Source organism: Canis lupus, chromosome 5 (assembly GCF_011100685.1).
Source record: "Canis lupus familiaris isolate Mischka breed German Shepherd chromosome 5, alternate assembly UU_Cfam_GSD_1.0, whole genome shotgun sequence".
Lineage (NCBI taxonomy): Eukaryota > Metazoa > Chordata > Mammalia > Carnivora > Canidae > Canis > Canis lupus.
Window position 1 is genome coordinate 68,512,521 of NC_049226.1, and position 25,138 is coordinate 68,537,658.

Consider the following 25,138-nt stretch of genomic DNA (forward strand, 5'->3'; position numbering starts at 1 on the left):
TGGATCTCAGAATTTAATATCTGACACAAATAACCCACTGTGAATCAACAAAGCTATTGATTGTTCAGTGGAATTGCAAAATACCAAGGGGGAGACGGAAGAAAGCATTCTGTGGTGTCAATAGCAGGTACAACTGAATTTAACCTAAGCAGGGCAGGAGGAAAAATCGTGGAAATGCAGTTACCCAGGGCCTTAAAAACTGTTTCAGGGACTGTTGAAGAAGCAGGGAAGGAGCTTCTGAAGCCACTGCTGATATGCGGTGACCACTCATGTCACACTAGGCACTGGGCTGAGCAGCTCCAGGTCTTACTTCCTCAAGGTAAGATGAATGGTGGCCCCTTTCATAGATGAGGAAATCAAGGCCCAGAATAGCTGATCCTTTCCAAAGTCACAGCTGGGAGATGCAGGGCAAGGATGTGAAACCCAGAGTCCCCCCACCCACCCCCAATTTCCAACACCTCCAACAATTTGTTACTGTAGTCACTGTAAACCAGAAACTCACGTAGCCAAACTTTGTTAGGCTTTTACTGAAAATGGGAATAAACAATTTATGAAATAGAATTTGAGGGGCCTTGTGATAAAATTAGCTTGGTTGCTAATTTCATGTCTTGTGTATGTGCATGTATGAGCACACCTGTGTGTGTGTGTATGTGTGTGTGTGTGTATGTGAGCAAGAGAGAGAGAGAGTGCAAGAGAGAGAGCAAGAGAAAATGCTTGCCTCCAATAAGCTAAGTGTCTGCACATCGCACAGACCAGGCTTCAGGACCTCTCACCTCGGTGAGACGTATGTCTGCAGGGATGCGGTCTCCGATGGAGAGGGACACAATGTCTCCAGGAACCAGGTCTCGTGCAAGCAGGTGCTGGAGCTTTCCTTCTCTTATGCTGCATTTGAAATGGTAGAAAGCAAAAGCACGCTGATCACATCCCATTTTTGCACACTTTAATAAGTTTGAGCAAAGAATAGAGAATCACACTTTCTCTTTCACTTACGGACAAACCTTTGTGCCTTTATGGTTTTATTGTATTTTAAATTCTCATACCCTAGAAGACTTTTGGAAAAGTGTGTGGCTTCTGGGGGACCCGGGACCTCATCTGAAAAAATGGGGCTACCACTGTTTACCCTGCCTGGAAACAAGGCAGAGCCACATGGCCTCTGGAAGCTTCCGTAGGGGCAAGTCAGCAGCTCTAAAGCTTCCTTAATGGAACCAGGAGCTAGCAGCACTTCTGTCCTCAGAGAAGACACCACTCTGGTAATGGAGAGCCATCTCCAGCCCTCAGCATGGAAGAGCCTCATCAGAGCTGATGGGGGGTGGGTGGGGTAGGGAGCATTGTAAGTGCCGGAGAAGCCTGGGACCTTCCTTCCCAGTGGGCCAGGAGCCCTCCTCACAGCAGTGCCAGGAACAATGCATGCGGTTCCATGCACAGGCTCCACCTGCTGGCCTACCACATGTCCCCCGCCCCTTGGATGCTGCAGCCCCAGCTGCACTCCTGCCCCACCTCTGGCCCCCTTCAATTTGTCACCTACACAGTGGCCAGAAAGCTCTTAAAATGCAAGAATCAGATCCCAGCTCCCTCCTGCTCCAAACTTCTAATGACTTTCGAGGACCTTGGATTCAATCCCAAAGGCTCTGCTAAGGCCCCCTTGACCTGGACCTCCCTCCTCCCTCATCCCTGCTGCTCCCTCTCTCAGGCCACCCAGCCCTCAAACACACCCAGCTCTTTCTACTCTCGAGGTTTTTGCTAACCTTGGACGTTGAAGAGGACATTTCCCTCCCTCTTCTTTGTTAACAGAACTCACTCTTGTTCAGATATCCACCCCTCCCCCTCCACAGCTGTCTGTTCTAGGGAGTGGGTCCCGACTCAGTGAGACCGTCAGGGTGATCCCGCCCTCTCCCATGACTGGCTTAGGCACAGGCATGTTCCAGAACACTAGGTTTTGAGACACGAGTGGACATTTGCTGCGGGCTCGAGAGAGAGGTTTCCTCATTCTTTGAGTTCTACCAACCTGCCTGCCACCGCTGTGCTTGAACATAAAATCACCTTTTAGAAATGACTTCCGGGCACGTTAATAATGCATACTATTCACTTGAAAGGCCAAGATTTGATACTTAAACTTAAGATCAGATCATCAGTCACATAAATCGTAGATGCGCGTGCGTGTGGCTTCTTCATTTGTTGGCTCTGGTGCCTGGAGCTGTGGCCGGTGTCTTAGGAGCTCGAGGCGATCCAGCCAGATGACAGAACCAACAAGCCAAGGATGGCAAAGTGAAGAAATGAAAGGACCAGGTCCTCAGCATCTTCTCAACCTAACCAACCACACTGTCCCTCCCACCTCAAATCCCTTGCCATGAGACGACACAATTTCTCTGTTTTGTGTGGCTGAGCTGTCCCTGGAGCCAAGAGCACCCATCAGATATTCACCTGCTGCTCCCTCAGTTCTTCCCATGCCTGGCTCCTTCTATTCCTCAGGTCTCAACTGAAATACCAGCTCCTCCTCAAATGTCAGATCAGGGCAGCTGGATCACCAGCTATTCAGAGCTGGTCCCACTCCTCCAGCAACTGCTGATACATCTCTGGGTGGTTTTCCTGTGGCTTTGTGTGTGTGTGTGGGGGGGGGGTGCTGTTTGGCTGTCCTGTACCTGTCAGAATCCACAGTCCTCTTGCCCCTTCACTTTGTTATCTGCCTCCCCTGGTACAAGCGTGAGCGCTCCGAGGGCCAAGGCCTTCCCTTCTTGTTCATCTGTGTAACCCTGGCACCATTCCTCCTGGCACACAGTAGATGCTCAATTAAGATGTACTGAGGGCAGAGGATGGGGGAACCCAGGAGGGGCCTGCGTGGCAGGGGTTTCTTCTGGCTTGTACAACAGGCCTCAGATGCCGAGACAGGGGCTGCCTATCTTCAGTGCCCTTTGAGTTCTACCAACCTGCCTGCCACTGCTGTGCTTGAACATAATATCATCTTTTAGAAATGACTTCCGGGCACGTTAATAATGCATACTATTCACCTGAAAGGCCAAGATTTGATATTTAAACTTAAGATCAGATCATCAGTCACATAAATCACTTCCGTTTCTGTTTGTTCAGATGATGACATCACCCATCACACATCTGGATTTCTGACAGCCTTGTTCGTCTACTTACTAAGCCCAGACATTTTTCGTGACCCCGGTGAACCTTCTAGAATTGACTCCCCTTCTCTTGCGCTTCCACATCATCCTCTTTTTGTCTCTGTTACTCGTTATTCTCTGCCTTGTATTCTACACACACACACACACACACACACACACACACACACACACCCGCTTGCTGGCTCCTTGAGAGGCGGGACTCATCCCACGAGATCTTTCTATCTGCAGCCATGGGGCACCACTGTGCCATTTATATCCAAATATATGTTAGGCATTTCCCCCAAACATCATCGTTCAGAAAACAGAGTTACTATACGTTTAAACCTTTATGAAGCCCCTCGGATCGTGAGATACTTTCAGTTACTTTTGAGCAACACGTGCTTACTTGGGAAAGACACATGGCCCCGAAGCAACCTCAGCAGAGCTAGTCAAGGGAAGGGGTGCAGACTTAGACCTTTTCTGAAATCAGACCATTTCTACAAGGAGGAAAAGCATGTGGATTACTGGTATACTAGAAATTATGTGGAGAAAAAGCCAGGCCCCAAACACTTTCTCCTGTGTGTGTGTCATCTCCTCCCCAGGGGCGGCGGCCCCAGCAGCGGCTCTAGAGCCTCGGCTGTCCCGGGAACAGCCCCCACGAGCCCCCACCGGCTATTTATGCTAAGAACATGAAGAGCTCACTTCCCCAGTAGCCCCAGCCACACCCAATTCCTCAGTGGTCCTGTGTGAGTAGTGGTGCTGTATTAGCATGGATTACAGAACATTCCAGAAAGTTCTATCACACAGCACTGAGGTTTTGTCTTTCCTTCCTCCTCCTTAAACATCTTTGGTGAGGGCTGTGTGATAACAGGAGGCACCGTGGAAATGTCCGGGCAGGAAAGAGGCTGGCAGGGCGGCAGGGGCACCTGGCTGGAGGTCATCCTTGTGTCATCTCACCCAGCAGCCCAGTGGCCTGGAGCCTTGGCCTGTTCTAGCCCCACATCCTCTCATCCCCTCTCGGAGAATCTAATGCAACCTCTGAATGCCCTCCATAGGAAAAATGGGCGCAGCATTGCACAACCTACCATGGGTTTTGTGGACCGCCTTCTTCCCAAAGCCATTCCCACCATCTGTGCACAGCCCCAGCCCAGGCTCCCTGATTAGACTCTGACGAGAGACTTGAGCCAGAGAAGTAGAAGGACATGCCCAACGACACAGAGTAATCTGTTGGCAGGGCAGATGCCAGGTCTCCCAACCCCTGGAAAGACATGGTCCTCCTCCATCACGCTACAAGAGACACAAATATTGCCAAACTTTTGCCAAACTCACCAACCCATGGGCTCCTCTGATGAACCAAAAAGTTCCAGGGAATCTCTGACTTACCAGTTACATTCAGGAGGAACCAGCTTGGTCAGCTCTTCCAGGGATTTCTCCGACCTGTATTCCTGGCAGGCAGGACATCGAACACGATAATCAAGACTGGGAACCCCACAGAGCCACCAGCACACCCAGGTCACCCTGACCAAGACCTCAGAAACATAATTACACACCTGGATGAAGGCAACAGTGACCACGATCAGGACAGCCTAGGGAGCAAAGGGGAAGGTGATGTCAGCACCCAGCTGTTGAGTGAGTGGGTGAATGAGCCCATGGAAGGCGGGGCACAGCACCTCACCTTTCCAAATAAATTTCCTTTCTTCTTGCAAAACAGGCACAGACAAATTTATGAAACAGATGAGCCCTCTCCCACCCAACCCCCTGAAAAAGAACAGAAAAATCATCCCAAATTCTGGCATCCACAGGTTCACGTTTTAGGGCACCCTTCTAGATTTTTCCGCATAGATGTAAATACAGGATCCTAGAGTACAGACATATTGTCTTATAAACCACCTTTGCACACAACATATTGTAAACAGCATTCCACATCAGAAGGTTTGGATGTGGGATCCCTGGGTGGCGCAGTGGTTTGGCGCCTGCCTTTGGCCCAGGGCGCGATCCTGGAGACCTGGGATCGAATCCCACATCAGGCTCCCAGTGCATGGAGCCTGCTTCTCCCTCTGCCTGTGTCTCTGCCTCTCTCTCTCTCTCTCTCTCTGTGACTATCATAAATAAAAAAAAAAAAAAAAAAAAAAGAAGGTTTGGATGTAGCTTCCGCCTTTTCAACAAAGGAGCAAATGCCACTTTAGGGAAGGAGTTGCTTTTGTATTTTAAGAGAGCACATGACAGATAGAGGGAAGCAGGAATGACAGTCATCAAAAGGTATTCAGTAGGAGCCAGATATGAAAGGTCATATATTGCATGATTTCATTTATATAAAATATCTACATGGGTCATAGAGGCAGAGAGCAGAGTGGGGGTTGCCAGGAGCTGGGAGATGGGTTGGGAGGGATGGAGAGGGGGAAAGAAGGGGGAAGGGGAGGGAGATGGGAGGGCAGAAGGGAGAGAGGAAGGGAGGAGGATGGGGAGGGAGAGGAGGAGGGGTGACGGTAAGTGGGAAGTGGGAAGGCATGGAAGATGGGAGGGGGAGGGGAAAGAGGAGGAGAAAGGGGAAAGGGGATGGAGGTAGTGTGGGGGGTAGGGAGGGGTCTCCTCTTAAGGCAAGGAAGTATTTTGGTACTAGCTAGAGGTGGTGGTTGCACAACATTATGAATGTGCCAAAGGCCACCGGAATGTACACTTTTAAATGGCCAAATTTTTAAATCATGTGACTTTCACTTAAAATAAAAAAAACCTCTTTTTAAAAAGGTGCTCAATGGTTTCCTCTGGGTAATGGCTTACAAAGGCTTACAAATGGTTTGCTCCTTGTTCCTCATGCACAGAGGGGATGCAGCAAATCCAACCCAGGGGTCATAGAGAAGGAATTCACTGTAATAGCAAAGAACTAACTAGAAGCCACCCAGGTATCCACCAACAGTGATGGCAAAATGAACCAGCACACCTCCATGGGCGGCAGAGAAGGATGAGGATTTGCTTTCCTTTCTTTCTGCTGTACTCCCCCACCCCACCCCCCACCCCCCAAGGCCAAACTCGTTTTCCTTGCATGCTGAAAGGGGCAAAGACTCCGCAAGCCCCTTGGCAGTGGGGCTGGGAGCCCGCTTCCCCGCCCCCCCCCCACACACACACTCACCATGGCGATGCTGACTGCGTCCTCGTACTGCTTCGTGAGGACGCTCACCAAGGCAGATGCCAGGAGCAGCAGGATCAGGGGGTTCTTAAACTGCAGAGTGAACACAGGGCAGCGGGGTTGTGGTGGGGTCTCTTCTAGGTTGGTCCCCATCACACAGCTCTTCCCTCAGGGCCAGGCTTCCAGGCTGGCACCAACCACGTGACCCCAGGACTAGGGAGGAAGACCGCCCCAGCCAATGGTTCTCTTCCCCCTGAAATCCCACCCCTGCAGTTTCTTGGGGGGTGGGATGTGTGTCATCCAACACTGCCTGTCCAGATAGCAGCCCCAGCCCCGACCTGGAGTTCTTGGTCTCACCCTGCCATGTCTCCATGACACTCCAGGGCAGGACCTGGCCCCTCTGGTGGCTCCAGGTCCATGCTGCCAGCTCTGCTCCAGCATGGCCACTGGGCCAGCTCCCCAATACCATGTGCCCCGATTACACCAACCTGCTCCTGTAACTGCCTTGGAGGGCTCCTATGATGTCCTTCCTGAGAAAACGGGCCCCATAGAAACTTCCCAAAAGGATTTTTACTTGATTGCTTTATGTATCTATTCCCTCATTTCACAGATCTATTACATAGTAGTTCATGTTACAGATGATTGAAAGGAAACATAAACACAAACACACAAAAACAGAAGAGAGACGGGAGACCAAAGATCAGGATCAAGGTAAGACTTAACATATCAATATGCAAGTCCTGTTTCAGTGGTTTAAAATGCAGCTGTGCATTTGGCTTTGAGCTTCCTAGCAGCCAAGGCAAAAAGAGAAATGTGATCAGATGTGTGATTCATGAAAAGAAGCACAACAGTGTTGTGCATGCAGGGATTTAGTGCCCCTTACTCCCCATCCCAGACTTGCTGTGCTTTATCTCCTCTGAATGAGGGACAGGACACTTTGTGGTCAGTTCACCAGCAGCCCTGAGTTAGCCTAATTAGTTAATTCTCAAGTTAGTTAACTTGAGTTAGTTAATTCTCAAGACTGAGCAACTTGAAGACATTTTGTCTTCTTAGCTACAATGTTTCTGTGATCATATCTGAAACTTGAAATGTGCAAAGTGAGGGTAGGAATTTTTAAAAATCTTAAAAAAGATTTTATTTATTTATTCATGAGACACACACACACACACACACACACACACACACACACACAGAGGTGCAGAGACACAGGCAGAGGGAGAAGCAGGCTCCATGCAGGGAGCCTGACATGGGACTCAATCTCAGGGGGTAGGATTTATTCAGACACTGCTTTGAACAAATCAACTGAAAAAGGCGTCTTTGAGGCCTGTGGGGAAAACTGACTGTGGACCTTGAACTGGACCAGGCCATGAAGTGACAATGGTATTGGTGGGACAAGAGTATTATTGTCACATCTGAGAAAAAAAGAGAGAGAGAAAGAGGAAAATGTCTTCTAATGATACATAGCAAAGTATAGATGGCAAAAGGATTCAATATCTAGAATTTGAAAATACTGCAAAGAAAAGTGAGGAATAAAAGTGGGTCAAATGGATTGATAATTGTTGAAGAAAGATAATGGGTATGTGGGGGTCATTATATTATTTATTCTTTCTACTTATGAATATATTCGTAAAAGATTTTGTTTATTTATTTGAGAGAGAGAGCAAGCACAAGCAGGGTAGAGGGCAGAGGGAGAGGGAGAAGCAGGCTCCCCACGGAGCAGGGGCTCCGTCCCAGGACCCTGAGATCAGGACCTGAGCCGAAGGCAGATGCTTAACTGACCGAGCCACTCGGGGGCCCCTTTACCTATGCATGTTTCTGAAATTTTCTCTAATGAAAAAATCTAAGAAAAAGGTTTTGGCTAGTGAAGTCCCAAGTTCGGTGCCGACCGCCCCTGACAGTGAGACCCGGGGTTGGGGGGTCCCCGGGCAGCCCGCACAGGGAGGGGCTGTGCCCAGTGCTCCGGGCCACGCATTCACACCACAGGGTGGCTACACCCTTTCCTCGGAAATCCAGGGAGGATGGTGTCCAGGAGCAGGGGGGACACGCGAGCTCCGGGAAGGGGGCCTGCCATAAACGACCACAGCCTGAGGGCTTCCAACAATGTAGGCGGGTTCTCTCCCAGCTCCGGAGGCCGGAACCGTATGAAGGTGCTCCTGGGGCCATACTGACTCCGGAGGCTCTGGCGGAGAATCCTTCCTGCCTCTTCCAGCTCCTGGTGGCGACCAGCCGTCCCCGGTGTTGCCTGGCTTGGGACACACCCCTGCTGTCTCTGCCTCTGTTGTCACGTGGCCCTCTCCTCCCATGGGTGTTCCATGTGTCTCCCCTCTTCTTATCAGGGACACCAGCCATTGGATTTAGGGCCACCCCAATGCAGTACGACCTCATCTAAACTAGTCACAACTGCAAAGACCTTATTTCCAAATAAGGTGCTATTCTCAGGTTCCAGGTAAACATGGGTTTGTGGGCACACTATTCAACCTAGCAGTACAGAGGGGAAGAACATCTCAGTCCAGTAGAGCCAAGAGGATTTCATTTCAGCCCCGAGCCCATCACAGACTTGCCATCCAGTTGGAGAGAAATGAGGTGAGGGATGTACAAACAGGGTTGAATATGCATCACACACCAGGTACCTGGATTCTCCAGGCCACCTTCTGAAGCTCAGTTATCCTCACATGTGTCCGGCCTCTTCTGCCTCAGGACCTTTGCACTTCTCCCTCCTGCACATCCTTCCTCCAGACCCTCAATGGCTCTTTTCTTCATTTCATTCAGGTCTCTGCTCCAAGATCACCCCCTCTGGGCATCAGTCAAACGGCTCCCCTGACCACGCAGCCCAAAACAGAACGGCCATTTCCTGGCAGCTGTGCTGACTCATTTCTCCCCACCATGCTCACACACGCAGCTGTCTGTCTCCCAAAAGCAGGAAGTTGGTCTGGCTGCTGCTCTTTGCGCAGTGCCTGGTACTGAAGGTTCCCTGCTCTAGGAAATGTAAGAGATATTTTTGCAAAGGCCCTGGCTGGCGTCTGTGGCAGTTTTAATAGGGCAAAGGCAGGAAGGAGGACGGTTGGGGAAATGGGAGAGCCTCCTGGTGGAAGGGGCACTGAGGGCAGGAACTGATCACCCCAGAGGCCCAGTGGCAGAAGGGAGGCCGTCCCCACTGCCTGTGTGGCCTGCTTCCCTGAACTCCAGCTGCCAGGAGCCACTGCTGCTTCCTTCCATCCTGGGATTCCGGGAAGCTTTCGGGCTGGCAAGAGCCACCTGTGCACCAAGAAGTCAAATTTTGGTGCCAAATGCGTCAAAGAGTCACACCTCCCGGTGTGCTGAGACCTGACCAATGAGTGGATGAGCGGCCCCCAGAGCACAGCTTGAGGATGCTGCAAGGAGGACTGTGACTGGCCCCTCAACCGACCAATCACGAAGCTTTAAACGCAGAGCCACTAGGAAGGCTGCTGAAGCCCAGGAACCACAGACCAGAGAGACAAGTGTCAGGGACAGGAGGGAGGCCAGGAGGGGAAACCGGGGCAGTCTGAATGACTTCAGGTATCTGGGTAGTCAGCCTGTTACCTGGGGCTTTCTGAATGGATACTGGGTAGGTGGTGGGGGTGCTGACTCCTAGACCAGAACTTGTAGCCATGTGTATTTCCAATTTTTCCCTCCTCTTCCCAGTGGCTTCCAGGCATCCGACTTGTGTGCCATCCATCCCGCACGGTGCCAGCACCAAGTGCAGAGGCGAAGAAGGGTGGGGGCTCTGGAGCCAGCTGCCTGGCTTCACTCCCTAGCTTGCCACTTACTGCCATGTGACATTAGGCTCCAGCTGCCAGACAGACTGTAAGACGGCCAGTTAATAGTGAATTTCAGATAAACAAGGAATTTTTTTTGGTATAATTATGTCCCATGTGACATTTGGGACACACTTATACTAAAAAAACCTCTATTTATCTGAAATTCACATTTCACAAGGCATTCTGCTTGTCATTTGCTAAATCTAGCAACCCTACACAGCCTGGGGGACATATTTCAACCTCTCTGTTTACCCTCCTCATCTCAAAATGAGGATTAAGAGGAAGGATGAAGTCAATGCTTCCTTATTTACTGGATGAGTATGGTGCCCAGCATGTGAAAACCTCTCTATGAATGTAACAGCTATTGTTCGTGATCACGGCTGCCTGGGTAGTTAGTGATCTACTCATGGCCATCCCTCTTGTCTAAAACTAGCCTGAATGAGCATGAAACTTCCTAATCTTTGTACCACCACCATGTTGGTCCAAGGACATCCACCATGTTGGTCCAAGGACATCTCGCAACCAATATTTAAAGAATGAATGATCATTCCACCCTCTCTGGCTTACACCAGTTAATGTCAAGGAATGACACCTACCTGGACAAGATATTTCTTCCACACAGGCTCAGTATTATCAGCGACAAACTCATTCCAGCCATGGACCTGCCTTCGCTGCAACACCGAGAACTCGGACAGCCCATTTCGTAAGTCCACCTGGAAGGACACGGTTAAGCACAGACTCACCGATGGGCCCTGAAAGACCAGGGAGCCCACTGCACAGAACTCCCACTTTGGAAAGCCAGCCACTTCCAAAATGGACAAGAAAATTCGGCTGGCCAAAAAGGAGAAGGAACTTGTTCAAAGACCTCAAGCAAATAGGAACAGAGAGAGAAGGAAAACCCATAGTCCAGTTCTTTCTCAAATGGACTGCACTTTTGCCCTATAATTATAGCAGAAGAGACAACCTCGACCTTATATTTCAACAAGCTAGATTGTAGCAGGAATTCCAGAAAGGTAGAAACAGTTATATTTTCTTCTTTAAAAAAATAGGCCTTGGGGACCTAAAATGGTACAGCTGTGATACAGAACAGTATGGGGATTCCTAATTAAAAATAGAATCTGAATCATACATTCAACAACGGTGAAGATGGCAAATTTTACATTGTACATTTTACCATAATTAAAAATTAAAAAGGAAAAATAAAAAAGGCCCCTCCTTAGAAGCAACAGCTAAAATTACTATATCATACATACATTGTGCCAGATATAATTTCAAGCTCTTTACAGAAACTATCATTAAATTGATAATTATGTAAGGTAACTTTGCTATTCTGGTTGCAGCAAAGGTGTCCTTGTTTTTAAAAAGTTGGCAACAAGAAAGCTGTACCTGGTGAAAGAGGTGACAGGAAAAGTTGAACGGATCTCTAGATTTCAATAAAGAAAACCAAGCATGTTTGCTAGACAAGGGAAGACATTTAGGTGAGGCAAGACTATTTCCTTCCCTTAATACTAACAAGCAGGACTTGAATTTAAACAGACTTCTGAATTATTCTCAAGAAAAGACTGGCATGATGGGGCGCCTGGGTGGTTCAGTTGGTTGAGCATCTGACTCTTGGTTTCAGCTCAGGTCATGATCTCAGGATGGTGAGATCAAGCCCTTTGTTGGGCTCTGTGCTGGGGGCATAGAGCCTGCTTGGGATTCTCTCTCTCCCTCTGTTCCTTCCCTCCCATTTGTACACCTTCTCTAAGAAAGGAAGGAAGGGAGAAAGGGAGGAAGGAAGGAAGAGAGAGAGAAAGAGAGAAAAGGCTGGCATGAAACACCAATTTCCCAACCATCTTGAGATTGTGGCATAGACCCCTTTATTGGTAGATTTTTATTTGCTTCCCCAAAGTGTGGTGGATTATGAGTAAACACACACACACATCACTATGTTTGCTCAGCGTTCTTCTAGTAAATGAAAAACAGAAGGCAAGCAATGTTCTTTAGCTTCAGAGAAGAGCTTCATGGAGGGAAGGCAGTGTGTGTGTGTGTGTGTGTGTGTGTGTGTGTGTGTGTGTGTTTATGGCCTTGCACTGGAAGGCCAGGAAGTCAAATCCACTTGAGAAACATGTAAGAATTTGGTTTCGGTAATTGCAAACACCCTAGATTATAAATGAGGAAGTGTGTAAACAGAGGGTGATTAAAAGTTGGAGCTTTCGTGTCAGACCACCTGGACTCAGGTCTCACTTGCTCCTTTGGAACCGTGGGGGTGAGTTACCGTGTTCTCTGGGTCTCTGAGTAAGAAAAACAAGGATATGGAGATTCGGGTGGTGCCCATCCTCTGGCAAGGGCCCCATGAGGGTTGGTTCCAGTGACAGCCATGATGATGATAGTTCATGTGGGATAGCGGAACAGTTCAACATCAGTAGCATTTTCTAGCAACGATGATAAAAATGTATAATTTGTGTTGCTTTCTTCTGAAGCTAAAAGCCTTCCCATACCAGCTTCAAAGGCAAATTCAATTCTTACATAAAACGCTTTGGCCAAATCCTCTCTGTGGCATTTGCTGGCCTCCTTCGGTGACAGAGCTACAACTGTTTTCTCTTTTTCGATGGCTTTCGATTCACATTGTCCGCCAATCTGTGAAAAAAAGCAGGATTTCTGTTAAGCGAGTTACAATTTTGTACTGCTGCGTTTTCAGAGAATAACATACACAGAGAAGGTGCACATATCTTAAGTGTACAGCTCAAATTCTCACAAACTGACCCATATAGCCAGCCTCCAAATCAAGAAACAGAGATTAGCAGCCCCTAGAAGCAACTCGTGCTACCCACCCACGGGGAGAAGGGTGATGCCTGTCATGATCTCAGTCACCATAGGTGAGTTGGGCTGGGTTTGAACCTTATATAAGTGGTAACATGCAATACCTACTCTCCCATGCCTGCTTCCTTCCACTCAGTGGTGTCAGAGGTTCATGCATGACTTGCACGTGGGGATGGCTGGCTAATCTCCATGGCTGCACAGTATTCCACTGAAGGAGTTTATGCCAATTTATTTGTTCATTCTACTCTTGATGGATCTTTGGGTTGTTTCCAGTGGTCGGCTACTACTGATGCATATTTTTTTTTTGCTAGGTTTTAAAGATTTTATTTATTTGAGAGAGAGACAGCACAAGCAGGGAAAGGGGCAGAGGGAGAAGCAGGCTCCCCACTGAGCAGGGATCCCGACGTGGGGCTCGATCCCAGGACCCTGAGATCATGGACCTGAGCTGAAGGCAGATGCTTAACTGCCTGAGCCACCCAGGTGCCCCAGTTCATCTGTTTTTAAGCAAATTTATTGAACAGAACTGGAATGCACGGAAGTGCCAGAGCAGGGCAGTAACGAGCACATTTAGAATCCCCAATCTTGAACTTCTGGGATTCTCGGTCAAGTAAGTACAACACTGTAGGGAAAGCCCCCTGGTGAGGATAAGTGCTATCACAGCCTGTTCTGTGTCATTTGCAATAACCCAAGGAAAGGGGGGGAACCCAGCTGAGTTCTGGGTATCTGGCCGGCCTGGGAAGCAGCCATATGAAAAGCCCGAAGGCCATGGGAAGACATGATAGCACAGAAGAGCTCAATCAGGAAAATGCTAGGTATTTTTGCAAAGTGATTCCTGGTATTCTGATCCCCCAGGACATGATAATCATCTTTTCCTTTTCCAGCAGGTTGTTGGGCACTGGGAAGGAGGAAGCAGAGGAAGGCAATGGCCAACCCCTTCCTTCAGCTAGAGTAGAGATGGCAAAGTCCCTTTGTCCTTCGTGCCAGCCACCCATCCCCAACAGGGTCTCTCAAACGCCTTGGTGCTGAGAAATGCTCTGCCAACCACATCCACTTCCTTGTCATTGCCCCTTGTGCCACAACCAGGAACCAAGCACAGCCATGATCACATTCAACGGGTGCCCCCAATTTTCATGAGCTCTTCTAAGTCAGCATTTAAGAGAAACATGCATCACAAAGTAAGACAATGTTTTTTTCTGTTTGTGCTTTTTTGTTTTGTTTTCTGTTCCTAAGCTCTGGTTTCATCACGCCAAATTAAGTCCTCAGTTCCTGTTCATACCACCCATGGTTTTGGTCCTGTCCAGCTGGCCATTCCAGGTCTTGCCATTTCTTTGTGGCCATGATCACACCCAACTCACTTTTGATAGAGTGTCTGAATGACCCCCAAAATCATAAGTCCAGTCCCCTGCCCCACCCCCACCCCCTACACATACACCATGCTTGAAACATTGGATAGATTTAACTGCTGTCAGGATAAAACCCATGGTTTTCTTTTTTATATTAATTATTTAATTAATTGCTTTTAAGATTTTATTTATTTATTCATGAGAGAGAGAGAGAGAGAGGCAGAGACAGGCAGAGGGAGAAGCAGACTCCATGCAGGGAAGCCAGATGTGGAACTTGATCTCAGGTCTCCAGGATCACGCCCTGGGCTGAAGGTGGCGCTAAACCGCTGAGCCACTGGGGCTGCCCATTTAATTAATTGCTTTTAAAGATTTCATTTATTCATGAGAGACAGAGAGAGAGAGAGAGAGAGAGAGAGAGAGAGGCAGAGACACAGGCAGAGGGAGAAGAAGGCTCCATTGCAGGGAGCCCGATGCGAGACTCAATCCTGGGACCCCAGGATCACACCCTGAGCAGAAGGCAGACGCTCAACCGCTGAGCCACCCAGGCGTCCCCGAGCAACAGTTTTCAACAGGGCTACAGCAGACCCCACCTCATGTCCGCCCCCCAGCTAACTCTTAGGCCCACGAGACCCAACGCTGCCTGTTGGAGGAGTCCTGTGTCCCTCAGGAATAGGCCGACCTCCTGCGGGGGTCCTGGGGGCACATTTATGTGCTTTAAATCAGGGGTTCTCAAGCAGGGGCAGCCTTGCCCCCAGGGGACTTTCGCAATGTTCGGAGCCCTGTTTGGCTGTTACTGGGGGGCAGGGGTGCTGGCAGCTGGTGGGCAGAGGCCGGGCACGTTGCCAAGCATCCTACACATATGGGGCGCGCAGAGCATGACTGCACAAAGCCTCAGCAGTGCCGAGGGTGAGAAGCCCTGCGCCAGGCGTGGAAGCATTACTGTGTCCTGATGCCTTCCCAGGCCGATCCATCAGGCTGATCCGGCTTCTCAGCCTCTGCCTGTCGCCAGTGCGGCGGGGACCAGAGCCCGGGATCAGGGAGCAGGACGCTGGCAGAAATGTGGACAGGCACATGCCCTCCGCTCCACCGAACGGACGAATGGATGCGTGCTCGCAGGCACAAGCCCTCAGTTTACCCTCACCGCAGCCCCACCCAGGACACAGCCCAGCTCTGCTCGCCAGCATGTCATCTTGGGCATCGTGTCACCCTGGGCAAGTGACAACCTCTCTGATGACAATTCCCTCATCTGCAAAATGGGGATGATGCTGCCTCCCTCATCCTGCTTTTGTAGACTCAAGCGAGCACAGGTGTGTGCGGGGCTCCGTGGCATCAGACCCGCCTTCTTTCCGGACACACATCGGAGGCTCAGGCGCTCACTTCTCTCATGCGCAACGGTGGAGCTTAGGACGGAGCTGTCTACACTCACCGTCCCTACTTCCTGGCTGCCTGCTCCTTCTTAACCTACTTCTGCAGGCTCCCTCCAGGTTCCAAGGCTGCTGGGCGGGTGTGGACTGGAACACCACTGGTCAGGGCTCGCTATCTTGCCCCAAGGTTGTTGGTTTCAGGAAGCGGGGCCCTGGGATCTGGGGCTGAGCGTGTGGCCCCGAGGCCCCCACCCCATGTGGGGAGGACCTCTGCCAGGGACGCTGACACGTGGCCAGCTTGCTCCCTCCGGAACATACACTCGGATGCGTGCCCACTGCCACTAGAGTGGCACATCCTGATTGAGGTCAGGCGCCCTCTGGAGCACCCTGGTCCTCGCTTCCAGTCAAACCTGCTGCGGGGTAGGGAGTAGTGCTTCTCCTTTATTCTTTTTAAAATTAAGATGAAATTCACGTGACATAAAATTAACATTTTTTTTTTTAGATTTTATTTATTTATTCATGAGAGACACAGAGAGAGAGAGGCAGAGACACAGGCAGAGGGAAGAAGCAGGCTCCCTGCAGGGAGCCTGTTGTGGGACTCGATCCCGGGTCCCCAGGGTCACGCCTCGGGCCGAAGGCAGGCGCTAAACCGCTGAGCCACCCAGGCGTCCTTAAAATTAACCATCTTAAAGGGAACAGTTCTGTGACATTTAGTATATTTCCAATGTTATGCAGCCACTACCTCCACCTGATTCCAAGGTGTTTTCATTCGCCCAAAGACAGACCCCAGGTTCAGGATTGCTCACTCCCCTCTGCCTCCCGCAGCCCTTTGCTGCCACTGATCTGATTGATGTCTCCAGGGATTTACTTCTTCTGCATATTTTATATAAATAGAATCATATACAATCTTCTGTGGTCCCCACGTGACCTCCCAAGTATTGTTTGCCCACGGTAAAAAGACCCACACTTGCCTGCCAGGCCTGGTGATGATGTGGGGCCTTCCTAACCCCTCAGGAAATGGTCTAGAACCTAAGGACTTAGGAGTGTTCTTAGAGTGTTTTCACAAGCAATGATAGCTCAGAGCTGATATTTAACCTACTGGTGGCTTCCAGAGGAGCCACCAAGGGCAAACAAGACATTCGTTGAAAGATGAGTTGGCTAACAAAGTGAGCTGGGAGCTCACTGCAGGGCAAGTGCTCACGTGGCACCTAACAGGTGAGCCAGTCCTCCCCTGAGCCAGAAGTCAGGCTTTCTTCAAAGCCTTCCTGTCTGGCTTGGGGGGTTCAGTTCATTGCAAACACTTATAGAGTCAGATCCCAGTGCCTGCTCTCCTGTTTAAAAGGCGTAGACATTTATTTCTGCAAGATATTTGTCTAAAATCTCCCCCATGCCTCCATTTCCCTCTCTGAAAAGCGAAGGTTTTAATAGCAGAGACTCATAAGGTTCCAAGGGGGGTGGTAATAGAAACCAGACATGGAACCCCGGGGGCAGCATCTGGCCCCCCTGGGAAGCATAAGTGAACATAAACAGTGGGAGCTTGCCCAATACTGCACGGGACACACGTATACTAGAACATTACTCTATCAGAAATTCCCATGCAACCAAGTATCTGTGCCAATCTGGCAACATTGGGAAGGAATAAGCCGAGAGATCCAAGTGGCGACATCATGATGGGGACACCCCGCTCTATAAAGGAGACAGACAGGGGTGCAATTCAGAGCAGGGGTGGGGCTCAGGAATCATGAGAAAACTGGCCTTGAAGAAGGTATAGGAGTGAGTTCCCTGGGGGCACAGAGGGGACCTGCTGGGCTCCAGAAAATGCAGGAGGGCTCTAAGCAGAGTAAATGGTCCATTTGGGGAACTCTAAGTACCCTGAAGTAGTGATGGAGCGTGGCTTTCAGAGGGAGGGATGGAGCCAGAGAAGAAGCCAACTCAGCCCTGACTCTTCAAGAATTTTGTAGTATGGGTAGATGCAGTTATTGGGATCAAGGCACTCAGAAAGGAACAATGTAAGGGTCACAGTAACCCAAGAACAATCCGGCTGCAGGGTCATTAAGGAGATGACATTTGAGAGGAGGAGGAAATGACCCAACTCAATGCAAATGCTTCCTTCTTTCCCAGACTTTTCTGACAGTCTCTCCTAAGGTATGTATCTGGGAGTTACCGGGTTCTGCTTTAGCCTGGTGGTTCTCAGTGGGTGGTCCTCAGGCCAGCATTACCTGGAACGTGTTAGAAAGGCAGATTCTCAGGCCCTACCTTGGATCTAATGGATCAGAAGCTCTGGGCATGGACCTTGCAATCTATGCTTTAACAACTTCTCCAGGGGACTGTGATGCACTCCAAAGTTGAGGAACCATTGGGGTCTTGTAGAAATACATTGCCAAAAAAAAAAAAAAAAAAAAAAAAAAAAGAAATACATTGCCATGGCCTATCCCCAGATCCCCAGGCCAACCAAGGAGTGGGGCTCAGCTAGCAGGAGTCCTAAAAGCCCCGGGTGATTCTTATATGCAGCCAGAGCCAATCTGAGGATGCCTGGCTGGGAGACAGCAATCCTATGGGGTCTTGGTCTTAAGGGGCCACCATCTTGGAGAGAAAGGGCCATGGCCAATGGACCAAGCCCCAAGCTGTGAGTGCTGGGCTGGGAGAGCTGTGGAGTCAGTCCAAGCAGGAAGTGTTCCTTCTGCTTCCTAGGGGAGGGGTGAGGATGAGACCTGAGGCAGCAGGTGCCCCCATGTCCTTCTAGATGTTGGGCAGACAAGAGAAAGAGATGCCCAATGAAGAGATGGCTGAGAACAGCTAATAGGTCATAATGAGGATAAAATGTCACAACCCTAGCAACATGTAATGCAATGATACAAGAGACAGAACATCTAACATTTTGATATCAGAGATCTTGTATAGCATTTGACACCTACAAGCTCATTAAATCATCCCTGCAACCCTTTGAGATGGAGGCAGTCTTCATCCCTATCCCGCAGATGAAGAGAGATGGCTGAACTGGCTGCCTCCCGGACCGGCACTTGTCACTGCTCCATAAAACATGAGAAAACATCTAGAGGGGAATTGTGCTGAGCAGAGGGCAGAAGGAAGAAAGCACAGAGAGAAACATGACTTTCTGGAACCTCCGAGGGGAGTAAGGGAAGAGGCTGGTGGGAGCGGGGAGGAGAAGCTGAACCTGAATGATGCCAAGAGATGTCCCTGTCCTGATCCCTGAAGCCTGTGACCACGTGACCTCACTTGGCAAAGGGGACTCTGCAGGGGTTGTTAAGTTGAGGTCTTGAGCTGGGGAGGTGATCCCGGATGATCCCGGAGGGCCCTGTGTGCTCACAGGGTTCTTGTAAGAAGGAGGCAGGGGGTGGAGAGGGGATGTGAGAATAGAACAGAGTGGGGAGTGAGAGGATTCCTGGCTTTGAAGGCAGAGGATGGGCCACAGGGAAGGAATGCAGACCACCCTCGGAAGCTGGAAGGAGGTCAGGACACAGATTCATCCTGGAGTCCCCAGAGGGAGTGCGGCCCTGCCCACACCCTGATTTTAACCCAGGGAGACCTGTGTCACACGTCTGACCTCCACAACTGTGAGACAATGAATTTGTGTTGTTTTCTACCACCAGGTTCAGGGTTATTTGTTGCAGCAGCCCAAAGACACTGACATACCACCCATCATGGGCCCTGCAAGGAACTCATTCTCTGAGCTCCCAGACTCCCCGTCCTCCCTGTGCCAGCATGCCTGGGTCCACGTGTCCACATCCAGCACTGGACCGGCAGCCTGGTGGGGGAGCAGCTGCTCATATCCAGCATACACCCCAATGCCCAGTACAGCACTGCAAATAAAAGGTGCTCAAAAATGTTTGTGGGAGGGAGGGAAGCAGGGAGGGAAGAGGAAGAAGGAGCTGCCCGGAAGGTCTCCATACCCCTGGGTGCCAGGAGCTATGCCAGGACCAGGACCGGAGGGAGGGCTGCCAAGGACAAGAGCCTATGCAGACAGCTGCAGGGGCAGCGGCTGGAAGGTACAGTCACACGTTACAGAACGTGGTGCTTCCAATGCGACAGGCTTCCCCTTGGTGGTGGCCGAGCCAATGCCCTGTGCCGTGGCCATTGTAACCAGCCTGAGTCTGATCCTGAGGCTCCTCTCTTCAAATGATCCCTTGTTGGGCCCCTCATCCACTCCCCAGCTTCTCATGGTGTGTAAGAACCCAGGCCTGGCACCACAGGAAGGCAGACACAGCCCTCATCCTAAATGGAGGAGTTACATGAGTTTGCTTAAAAGCATAATCAGGACAATTAGGAGGACGAGAAACCCTATATAAAAGTACTAGAAGAAATCACAGACCACTTTTTTTTATCTTAGCAGAAAAGGACTTTCTGAGCACAAGACAAAGGCAGATGCCCATGAAGGAAAAAACTGATACATTCATGCTGTAACAGTGGGGCGTGGGGCTGTCTTCTGGAAAATGCGCTGCAAAGTCTGAGGACAAACACCACACTGGCGAAAGCACCTGCGATTCCCCACCCAAATGCAGAGCTCTGACTCATGAAGAAGCAGAAGACCACCAGCTCCTTTTTTTTTTTTTTTTTTAAAAAAGGACAAAGGATATGACCTAAGAGTTCACAGAAAGGAGGTGATAAATAACTCTGAAATGTAAAAAGATAGTCAAACTCACTGAAAACCAGGGTGTGTCTGAAAAAGGCGCAAGTGTGCCAGCGTTCACCTGGCTCTTAGGGTAGGTTCAAGAAATCTGTAGCAGGTAGTGCCAGGGGAACACAGCTTTCTGAAGGTAATTTGGCAGTATCAGAGTCTAAGACTGACCAGTTCTAGCAATTTCTTTTTCAGACTTATTCACTGCAGGATAGTACCTGTTCAAAGTCATCTGCGGCACTATTGCTTACAACAGTTAACTACTAGAAACCCTCGTGTCCCTGAATAAAGGACCAGTGAAGTTCATCGTGGTACCACCGTAACATGAATGCTGCCATTAAAAGCAGACTGTGAAAGCTTTTTATTTACCCGTATGGAAAATACTAAACATGAATTGATGTATAACCCACAGATGGTCGTGTGCACAAACGGTAAGTGTGCAGCTGGATGCCTGCTTGCATACGTGTCACCTGAGCAACCCCCACGCCGATGCAGTGGAGGACGTCTCTAGCAACCGGAAGGCTGCCCTGTGTCCACTCTCCGTGGGCAGCCCTTGAAAGATGAGCAACATTTGGACTTCTGTCGACGTGGATGTGTTCTATTTTGGAAAGTCATATAGACGAATATAAATCACACAGATGTCCTTCTGTGTCTGTCTCCTCTTGCCAACATTACCCCGGCGAGATTCACCTGTGTTGCTCCAAGAGCGATGGGGATTAAAAACTATAATTCATCCTCTTTTGTTGCTCTGTTGCATTTCAAGTATTCCGCTGACCAGATACGCCACAGTTCACTTAACTATTTGCATCAGGTTGGGCGTTTGAGTCGTGTCTGGTTTGGCTTATTACACATAACACTTCCACCAATGGGTGTGTGCGGGTCTTTTAGCGAGTGCAAGCCCTCATGTCTCCTGGGTGGAATGCTGGGTCCTAGGCACCCAGGCCTTGCGTGATGCTAGACACCATCAGGCAGTTTTCCCAAGCGGTGGTCCCATTAATGAGAGAAAGAGCAAAGGTGCACAATACTGTGAGTACTAAGTTAGCCTACAGATAACGAAAAGGGAAAGGAAACCGGGGCCATTGCCTTTGGGCCTGGGGAGGGGGTGGCTGGAAGACAGAGGCTGCCAGAGACTCCTAAGGAAGTACTCCTTTTTGTACTTTCTTGAATCTTGAGTCACCAGCATTGAATTGCTGATTCAAAGGCAGAAAAGCAGCCCAAACCTGGGGGCAGAGCCTGTCAGGAGGGGAGGGGGCTTCCAGCTTGAAGGACTGCTGGAGAATCCAAGATCAAGCAGACACTCAGGCAGGTGGGGAGGGTAAGCCAGCAAAGAGAGGCTCCGTGGGGAGGAGCGAGGCCCGTCACCCCACGGGGCCTGCCCAGCATTCTTTAATGTTAAGGGGAAACAACCCCAAATGAACAAACTGGGCAGAGGGAGCACTGCCTGGCCCACAACTCACTGATCTGGGCTCTCTTCTCCTTCTCCCAGCTACCAGCTGTGCAACCCTCAGCCAGGCCCTTGACTTCTCTGAGGCCGTCTTCTCCTCTGTAAGACGGGAGTCATGATATCCCTACATGCTGGATCGCGGAGGCAGGGTTGTTAAATTCCAGCCTCAGGTCAGCATGGGTTCCAGATGTGTCTTCTGGTTACTGAAATTCTATCTAGGCAGTGTTTGCGAACCACGTGTATGTGTGTGTGTACTGGTGGTGTGAGCCCACACAACAAAGTACTACCAATAGGACGGAATGAGACACACGGAGTACATGTCTCTTGCAGGGAGGGTCAGGGTGGTCAGGGGCCCAATGAAGAGATGCCCAAGCCAGGTGGTGGCCAATGTGACCGGGGACCACTGGGAAGGCGAGGAGACTGAAGTACCGGCAGGGCAATTATGCAGTAAGTAAACGCAGTGCCACTCTCACTGGTAAAGAGAGGAATGGATATAAAAAGCTGGCACCAACCTTGTGGTATTCCCTGGATCGGATGGAATCGATGCATATTTATATACAGTACACACACACACACACACACACACACACACACACATATACACATACACACACCCCCGGGAGGGCCCAGCAGCCACAATACTGCAGGAGCATGAGGACACCTGGCATCAGACCTCGATTTCCACTCCCGTTCTTCTACTAAAAGGAGCCAAGAATCCCAAGAGAAATGGCTGCTTGCAGGGTGGGGGTGGGGAAACGGAAACGATCACAGGAGCCAGGACTTTTCTTGTGACACCAGAAAGTGGGGAAGGACTCAAAGAGCAATGGCAAGAACATCCAGGGGACACAGCGGGCACCGTGCAGAAGCTCCTATTGGCCAGATCTGGGACAGCAAAATAAAAACGGTGCTAACAAATGCGGGCACACTTGTTAAAACAGGAACTCATAAAAAAAACAAAACAAACAAACAAAAAAAAACAGGAACTCATGATGAGTCCATGCGAATATGAACGAATGAATGAGCATGCAGAGGAGCAGCTCTCCTTCCCAGAGCACCGAGGAATAAAGGAGGCAGGGATGGAAGCAGAAGATCAGCAAGCCTTGTACGAGTAATCCCTCCGGACAGGGACCATCCACAGATGCGAGAACCAGAGTGAAAAGGTATGAGAAAGGATATCGACGCAGCCTCCACACGACGCTCCGTGAAATGCTTACTAATTACGGCGGGGAAGTCAGGGACTTTATGGAAGAGAGAGCTGCCCCGGAGGGGTTGGGAGAAATCCAGTACACACTGGCTGACCGGGGTCCCCGTTCCTGGGATGGCTGTGTGAACCCGGGCAAGCCACTTCACTCCCCAAACCTCAAGTTTCTGCAGGGATTTTTGTAGACGACTCAAAATAACATGGCACACCCAGAGATGTTCACTGGAACATCCTTCTGAAAATTAAAAAAAAAAAAAAGGAAACCCTTTAAGTGCCCATCAGTAGGGGGTGGGTGACATGGAAACCCCTATGTAGCCACTGAAGAATGTTCTGGATCTGTATATACTATCAGGAGCACAGAGAGGCTAGAGGGGGGTTGCAGCAGATGGTGCGCACAGTATGATTTTATGTCTGTTGGTTTTTTTTTTTTTTTAAGAGACACTACGTAATCGTATATAAATAATAATTACTGAGATCGGGGACTGCCCTAAATGCTTTATGCCACCTGAATCATTCCATTCCACAACAGATGGCTGCAGCGAATACCCCGTCGTACAGAAAACTAAGGAGTGTGCTCGGAGTCTGACGGCTGGCAAGTGCAGAACAGAATTCGCATGCAGGTAGCCCGGGCACCTGGACGTCAGTGCTCTTAACCGCAGGCTCTTGGGAACTGCAGAGCAATAGGGCCGGGAACGCCCAGGCAAACAGTTCTGATTACTGCACACTGATTACATACAAACAGTACCTCCCTCCACCCCCCACCGAGGAGGAAAGTGGGAGCAAACAAGTGCCAGGTGGAGGAGGAACCTCATATTGTGCACATTTTTATTGTGGCTTACGAAAAAAAAAAGTTTAGAAAGGAAAAAGGGAGGGAAGGAAAGAAAAATAGGTATAGTTCCTGGTTCATGAGAGACAAAGAATAGCAGCTAATATTAGTGTATTTCCATGACTAAGGAAAGCAAAACTATCACTTGCATTTCAGTGCTAGAATGTGGGGGAAGGAGAGACGGCTGCAGTAAGGGGATTCCTGAACCTGGAGCCTGAGACTCTGCAGAATCCCCTGGGCATCAGGTACCTCCCTGATCAGAGGAGGGAGGCCAGCTTGGCTTGGGGTAAATTTGTAGTAGCTTGAGCGCAAGTCTCAGTGTGCCAAAGCCCCGCTGCCTCTTCCAGGAAGTCTCCCTGGGTTGCACCCAGAACGCAGCAGTAAAGTCCCCACCACTCTGCTACACACAGGCTGTGCCCAGCTCCTGTCTTGCATGTGCTTTCCTTCATGGGACTTATCTCAATTTGTAATTATATACACACTACTATAATTATTTGAGAAGTTTATCTGTCTATCCCACAAGGCCATAAGCTCCACTTGGTAGGGTCAGTGTTTGGCTCCCTGTCTTGTCTCCAGTGCCTCCAAAAGGGTCTGGCAAATGGGCGGATGGCTGTCCAAAGAATGGAGACGCTAACTGTGCAGAGCAGAGGTTCTCAAACTCAAGGTAGCAGCAGACCCACTCGAGGGTTTAAGACTCAGATTGCTGGGACCAGACTGTATCTGGAGAACAGCTGATCTACAGAAATAATGGACAACAGTATGGGACAGTCAGAAGAATGGTCTGCGAGGGGGCTGAAAATGGGAGACCGAGCAGTAAGAACTTGTTAGCATGTTTATTGACTCCAGCCCCACGGGCATGCTCAGAAGGGTGCGTGCTTCATGTCAGGCTCTGCTGTCATCTTCTTGAAATTTTTGGTTATTCCCCCCACCCCTTCCCCATTTTCCATTTGCACTGGGCCTCTTACATGGTGTAGCTGGTCCAGCCTCCACCACTGAGCTCTTCTCTGGGCACAGGGCCACATGCTCGGGCCCAAGTCAGACAGCAAGATAGTTATGATTCTTTTTTTCTTTTTAAAATATTTTATTTATTTATTCATGAGAGACAGAGAGAGAGGCAGAGACACAGGCAGAGGGAGAAGCAGGCTCCATGCAGGGAGCCTGATGCTGGACCCAGGATCACGCCCTGAGCCAAAAGCAGACACTAACTGCTGAGCCACCCAGGTGTTCCAACAGTGACGATTCTTCATCAAAATTACTGTCGCTTTTGAAACAAAGCATCGTATGAAGAGTTTTAATAAAAATTACCACTTTTGGGGGGCACCTGAGTTGCTCAGCAGTTGAGCATCTGGCTTTGGCTCAGGTTGTGATCCTGGAGTCCTGGGACCAAGTCACATATCGGGGTCCCTGTGAGGGGACCTCTGCTTATGTCTCTGGCCTCTCTCTCTCTGTGTCTTTCATGAATAAATTAAAAATCTTTTAAAAAAATGATCACTTTTTGGACTAGGCATATGC

The 25,138-nt window shown here is 49.7% G+C and overlaps 1 protein-coding gene across 1 annotated transcript in view; it reads right to left on the reverse strand.

Annotated features, from left to right (window-relative positions):
• Window positions 1–25,138, reverse strand: part of ATP2C2 (ATPase secretory pathway Ca2+ transporting 2) — a 59,936-nt gene that overhangs the window by 28,192 nt on the left and 6,606 nt on the right. Inside the window, 6 exon segments of the mRNA XM_038538142.1 lie at window positions 774–882; window positions 4,491–4,552; window positions 4,658–4,693; window positions 6,235–6,324; window positions 10,607–10,723; window positions 12,519–12,629. Coding sequence (XP_038394070.1) covers window positions 774–882; window positions 4,491–4,552; window positions 4,658–4,693; window positions 6,235–6,324; window positions 10,607–10,723; window positions 12,519–12,629 — 525 coding nt within the window.